This window comes from Lepisosteus platostomus, chromosome 12, assembly GCF_059453375.1.
Source record: "Lepisosteus platostomus isolate fLepPlt1 chromosome 12, fLepPlt1.hap1, whole genome shotgun sequence".
Lineage (NCBI taxonomy): Eukaryota > Metazoa > Chordata > Actinopteri > Semionotiformes > Lepisosteidae > Lepisosteus > Lepisosteus platostomus.
Genome location: NC_142622.1, coordinates 11,994,034 through 12,000,033, shown reverse-complemented (window position 1 = coordinate 12,000,033; position 6,000 = coordinate 11,994,034). Strand labels below are relative to the sequence as shown.

Below are 6,000 nucleotides of genomic sequence, written 5' to 3'. Positions count from 1 at the left end.
ATTAGTCACCAAAACCTTCTTGTCATTAAACATCTTTATCCTTTAGCAATCGAGCACTGAAAATGCTCATTAATCGTAACAACATTATATGGAAATGAGTTTTTGCAAGAATTGTGATGTTTTCTGCAAAAGCATATGTTTGGGGAAAGGGATTCAGATTGTAGCACGTTTCACTCTCTTGAGGGCTTCCAAAATGAAGAGAACTGAAAAATACCCCTCTGTTAGAATTAAAATTATAAAATTTTAGGAAGCTTTTAAGATCTAGAACAAAATAGAATCCACAAAGTTTCATCACTAATATGGTTTATTTGATTGTCAAGATAGAAAACACTTGGTTGGTTTTGCATGCAAAATGCTACAATCAAGCAGAAGCAAAGCACAAGAAATATCACAACATTCATAAATCTAATGTTTGTAGTATTAAAAAAAGAAAGTTCACGTTTAATCAGTGTTGCCTTTCTCTCACTGTTGACAATACTTTGCCAACCACAATATAGAAGCAATTGGTTTACCTGTACCGACCATATAAGCATCCTTTTGTTCTGCTACTGAATTACTACTATGGGAATTCAAGACATAAATATCAGCAACAATATTACAGTACATACCCACAATGACACAATCCACAAGCATTTGTGCAATGAATAGAAGAGTGCATACTGGTTGTTCATATACCATCACATACTCCAGCTTCCACTCCTAATGCAATACTCTTCAGAATCTAAAAGCTACATCATGCCAATAGGTCCAAAGCTCATGTTATAGCTTATCATTGCTTTGCAGGCTAATCACAATAGTATTGCTTCTTGCTCATTAGTAAATTAGGGGTTTACTTTCAATCCCAGACATAGCGCTAGTTCGTTCTTCTGAATTTTACCATCTTTGTTCACATCACAATGATGCAGCAGAATTTGGCGGAACTTGTCCAAGTCAATACCACTGATGCTAGGCTGTGAAGAAAAGAATATAAAATAAGAGTCAGAGTATAAAATATAAACTAGTACTTATAACAAAGACTGATTTTATTTTTGAAACATTCAAATTTTCCATTTATGATTAACTGAAATGTTTCACATTTTAGGGCAGAATGAAATCAAACTCTGACCCACCTTCAAGTCACCCAAGAAAGGATTATTTAAAGTGAGAAGAAAGAAGCCTCTTTTTAAACAAAAGGAATATTTTTTGTTTGCTTTAGAAGGGTCATTCGAACTTTGATTTAATCAGGGCTTTAGACACCAACTGTATGTGAAACAATGATATTTTATTGATTGTAAAATTAACAAAACACAGAATGAAATTAACATCTTTAAACATACCTTAACTAATTCCATCATGTCTTTGACAAAACCATCAACTTCTGGCCCTTCTAATGCTCCTGTCTTACTCTGTAACAAAATAAATCACTTAGTTTGTGATGAAGAAATCATACCAGTCATATACAGTAATTACTTCCAGGATCTACCTACCCTACTAGTTAATATAAAAAGGTAGTGCTACATTGAGATTAAGCAAATATTCTGAGTAATATTCTGAAGCAGTATCATTAGGTGATGGTTATAACTAATCTTACAACAGAGTTTAAAGCTTCTGAGTTTGTATCCCAGGTGAGGCACTGCTGTTGTATCCTTACAAAAGGTAATTGATTCACATTGCTGCAGTGAAATATCTAGCTATATAGATGGATAAAAAATGTTTGTGGTTTTGGATAAAAACAATATTGAAATGAATAATTACAGCAATTATTGTGAGATTCATAATTGTTTAGAGGGAAGAATTGAGTAAAAGTGGAGATCACTTTCATCAGAAGAGCCCACATTGCGGGCTGTGATTGCTAATGCATGTAGACTTCACGCAAACACTTAGTGAATGAACATGAATAAATAAAACAAGCTAATATAATGTTATTTTGCTAAAACACTGAGATGCCGGAATACTAAAGTCTTCAGTCTTTTCAGCTTAGGTACCTATTTTTCTAGATGTAACAATTAAACATAATAGTGATGGGGGATTTGTCTTTCTGGAGTGCATGTGGGATTTCCTTTCATGACTTTGTTTATCATTTTTATCAGATTTAGCTTATCAAAGTGAGCTGCTGTGAGCTTCTTAAATGTGATTCTCAATAAGAGGGAATATTGATATTGGAAAGGTGTTGATACAGGTAACTGGTTTGTGTAACAGTGGCAAAACATTTGCACACAAGTGAAAACCTCTAAACTACAGAACTGGGCCTTTTATGAGTAATAAAGGTTGTCGCAAATAAGTGCCATACTAAATCAGTGCATTGAAATTTGTACTGTATGTTTTTAAAAAGTGTTTAGTTAAAATAAAGCATCATTATGGTGATGTTTAATTGTGGGCATTCCTGTAAGCATAAAAAAATCACAAAGACAGTTTTTCAAGCAAACAAAACCCAAAACCGTATTGGAAGTATTTCGATTTAGGCTTTTACTTTATTACTGAATAGATTTGAAAATGGAAAACGTTACCTTAAGAGCATGAAAAACGTTTGAGCCTGAGAAGAAAAAAAATTGTGCACATGCTGGCTTTGTATGCTTTCTTCATCAAGACAAAGTCTGTCTCTTTATTTGCATTGAGTAAAGAGTGGTTCTGCAAAAATATAACCAATTCGGTTGATTTTTGGCCTTTAGGGAAATAAACAGATGACTTTCTGCCTTCTTGATTCATTTATATACATTTATTATCAATATCACTTCATGAATATTCACAATTAAAAAAAATAAAACTATGCATACTTTGAGGTAGGTTTGATATTCAAATAAGAACAGTTATTTATTGTTTTTTTTTATTAAAGCAATATTTTAATGAATATAACCATTTAGTCATAAATTCATTAAGCTAAAAAGGCAAATAAATTCAGCTTAGGGAGTTGAGTATGTGTAAAAAGGTAACAAATGCATTTAACATTGTTCAACTATTCAAAGTAATATAATTTGTGTGACTGAAGGGCACTCAGCACTGATAGAGTGTACGGGTTAGGTACAAATGATTGCACCCCAGATTGAAAATATATGTTTGAGAGAACCATTACATTACTGGGCAACATTTTGTATAATTAGTCTTCTGAACTTTAATTCAAGGTTTCATTTTATACTTATTCAAAAAGGAGAACATTATTGTTTTAGTAGGTAAATGAAGAACTCTACATTTAATGTTGAAATATTAAAATTCTACAGATACCAAACCTGACTATAACTATATTTATTGACTTAAAATATATATATTTATTCTCAATTCAAATGTTGTGCTTTATGACATGGGTTATATGTATAAAGTGAAATTAAATCCACTTTGTATCTTGAAGTGCAACACTAGAACAACAGGTCTTAAATTTTACCAAATTATATATTACAGGTTTAAGTTAGATGTGCAATGTTTATGAACAGGAAAAATAGCCTGAATAGATGTCTTATACTGTATATAATAAACTAGCTGATTTAATTAAAGGTTGGATAGCTTGTCTTATGGTAGATCCCAATTTTCTTCATATCACAGAATGTTTCAGATAGACTTGTATTTGTTAATCATTTGAAAATGGTTTTTAATGGAAGTTCTTTTTTATTAGGAATGTTGTATAAATGACATAGAGACATTACATAATATAATATATACTTACAACATCATAGTGAGCAAATATCTTTTCAAAATCCCTTTTTCTATCTTCCTGACTGCAAGCCTGAAATGTAAATGCAAGGAATGTTAAGGAAATATTTAATGCACATTGAAGTAAAACAATAATAAAGGTCTGATGAGGAGGAAGGAGAACACTCACATCCATCTTAAATTGTAGGAGGAAGTTTTCCTGCAGAGCCAGGATTCTTTAAGGAGATAGAAAAGATAAATGATTAGAAAACACCAGATGCCAATTTACTAATTTTGTATCTCCTGTTAATTGGTTTAGAAGACTTACATGATATTTCATATTTTGTAAATTCTAAATATATGTTTAAACACAAGGACCATTCAGAAATATTAAAAAAACAGACAAAATTGACTTGACTTTTGGGATCTTCTAGTAAAATATAAGCAGGTTTGGGTTCAATTTCACAAAACCATGTCTTAAGGGGTTTTTCATATGAACTGTACCGAAGCAAACCATAATACCAGCATTTCTTGGAAAATGCTGAATTTGAATCCAAGTCTAAAATACAGATACTTAGAATATTATTTCCAAACAGTTTTGTATAAGTAAATTCAAATGGTCTTAATGTGTCTCTTCAACAGAACAGTAGAAGACAACACTTAAGTCTCAGATTTGACAGCAAAAAAAGTAACTACAGTAAGATTGAGCTGAACAGCAATATTAACTTGAGATAAACTAATAGCTTATGTATGTTATACTGTATGTTTGAAATTCGTCAATACCTTGCTAAATCATTTAAGTCCAGACGTCCATCTTTATTTTTGTCAAATATATTCATCTGAAATAAAAAAAGATGAAGAAAGACTTAACTATGAGAAATATTTGGAATCTTTGAACCAGAAAATAGAATCATGGTATAAATCAGAATATATAATAAGTTATTAACAAGGACCAAAATTATACTGCACTTCTTAAAAGAAATGGCTAAGGTTAGTAAAGTCATAAATATTTGACTGTAATTAGTTACAGCTGTACTTCTCATGGCTTAACTAAGATAGTAACATACAGGATTCAAGCATTTATTAAAAGTATGGTAGAAGAAAGTAGGGTTTTGCCTATTGGGAACGTACACTACACACTATGGTACATATTCTGACTATGGCATATGACGGCTGTAAAACAAGTTATATGTAAGTGAAAAACACCACTAAATACTATTCTTCATATACATATTTGTGTATATTTTTAAAACAAATATTAAAGGGGATTTTTTACTGCTTTATTAATTTCTGTTCTGAAGGAAAGAATTTCTGATTTCACATTCTGATATTAAAAATTGCAAGGAAATTCAAGCTGGAGATTATTTATGCGGTAGTACAGAGATATGATTGAGCAGTGTGTATCTGTTCACATACAGTAGTGTACCACAGTAACTTTGTCTTCAAGCCTGTTATACTATGTACTCATTTTATAGAGTTCCACAAGAATCCAATTCTGTTTGACCTTTTATTTTAAATGATGAGACACTAATTGTAGTTCACAGGTGGGGTAATGAAAGTCAGCATTTTTAAAGATGCAAGAGGTGTTATTATCAGTGATAGCACAAGACTACTATAACATTTACTTATCCAGCTCATGTGAAAAGGCACATTATGAATCATGCATAACACATATAAAGAAACATTTCTTTGGCAACTTCAATTGGGTTTTTTTAAGTAGCATTCTCCAATCTTGTTTCTGGAGAAGCCAAATCTATTGTTATAGATTTCCATTACCATTAATTTACCCATTAATTCACCATTAATTTACCCATGTCTAAAGACATGGAATGATTTCACCATGACCAAATAAGTTAGTGATTTGTTAAATTAAGTCATTTAGATATAATTTAGGATCACAATCTGTGCACCTTTCATCCTTCATGAAATGCAGTTCTCATTTTGAACAGATTAAATGAAAGTGCTAAATTGATCATTAATTTACAGGTGTTCCCAATCTTTAGAAACATCTTTAGGCTGATAGAAATAACAGGACTGGGGCTCTACACATTCCCGGCTTGAGATCTCTGCTATAGAAAAAATGCTGTGCACAATACATACAACCAAGACCTACTGTACAGTTTGACATTGCAGAAGCAAGCTGAAGTGCAGAATACACAGGAATAACAAAGTGATGCTGAATATTTCTGCACTGGAACAGATTGTCAGAGGACACTGTAGTGGCATAAACAGTACTGTAATTATTACAGGACTAGGTCAGGGAACCATACTGTACAGTACATCTATTTTGATAGTGATGTTATTGCTTTATTTTGTGAAGTGTGTATTTTAATAAAGTGCTTTTATTTTAAAAAACAATTTCCCCTTTAAAGGAACAAGTAAATGTTTATTCCATGCTGA

The 6,000-nt window shown here is 31.6% G+C and overlaps 1 protein-coding gene across 1 annotated transcript in view; it reads right to left on the bottom strand.

Annotated features, from left to right (window-relative positions):
• Positions 1 to 286: 286 nt before the first annotated feature.
• LOC148651111 (secretagogin-like) overlaps positions 287 to 6,000 on the bottom strand; it is a 28,363-nt gene continuing 22,649 nt past the window's right edge. The window contains exons 7-11 of the mRNA XM_088601004.1: positions 4,384 to 4,439; positions 3,791 to 3,836; positions 3,635 to 3,694; positions 1,317 to 1,385; positions 287 to 950 (exon numbers count right to left, since the gene is read on the bottom strand). Coding sequence (XP_088457130.1) covers positions 822 to 950; positions 1,317 to 1,385; positions 3,635 to 3,694; positions 3,791 to 3,836; positions 4,384 to 4,439 — 360 coding nt within the window. The 3' untranslated portion in view covers positions 287 to 821. The remainder of the gene's footprint in view (positions 951 to 1,316; positions 1,386 to 3,634; positions 3,695 to 3,790; positions 3,837 to 4,383; positions 4,440 to 6,000) is intronic.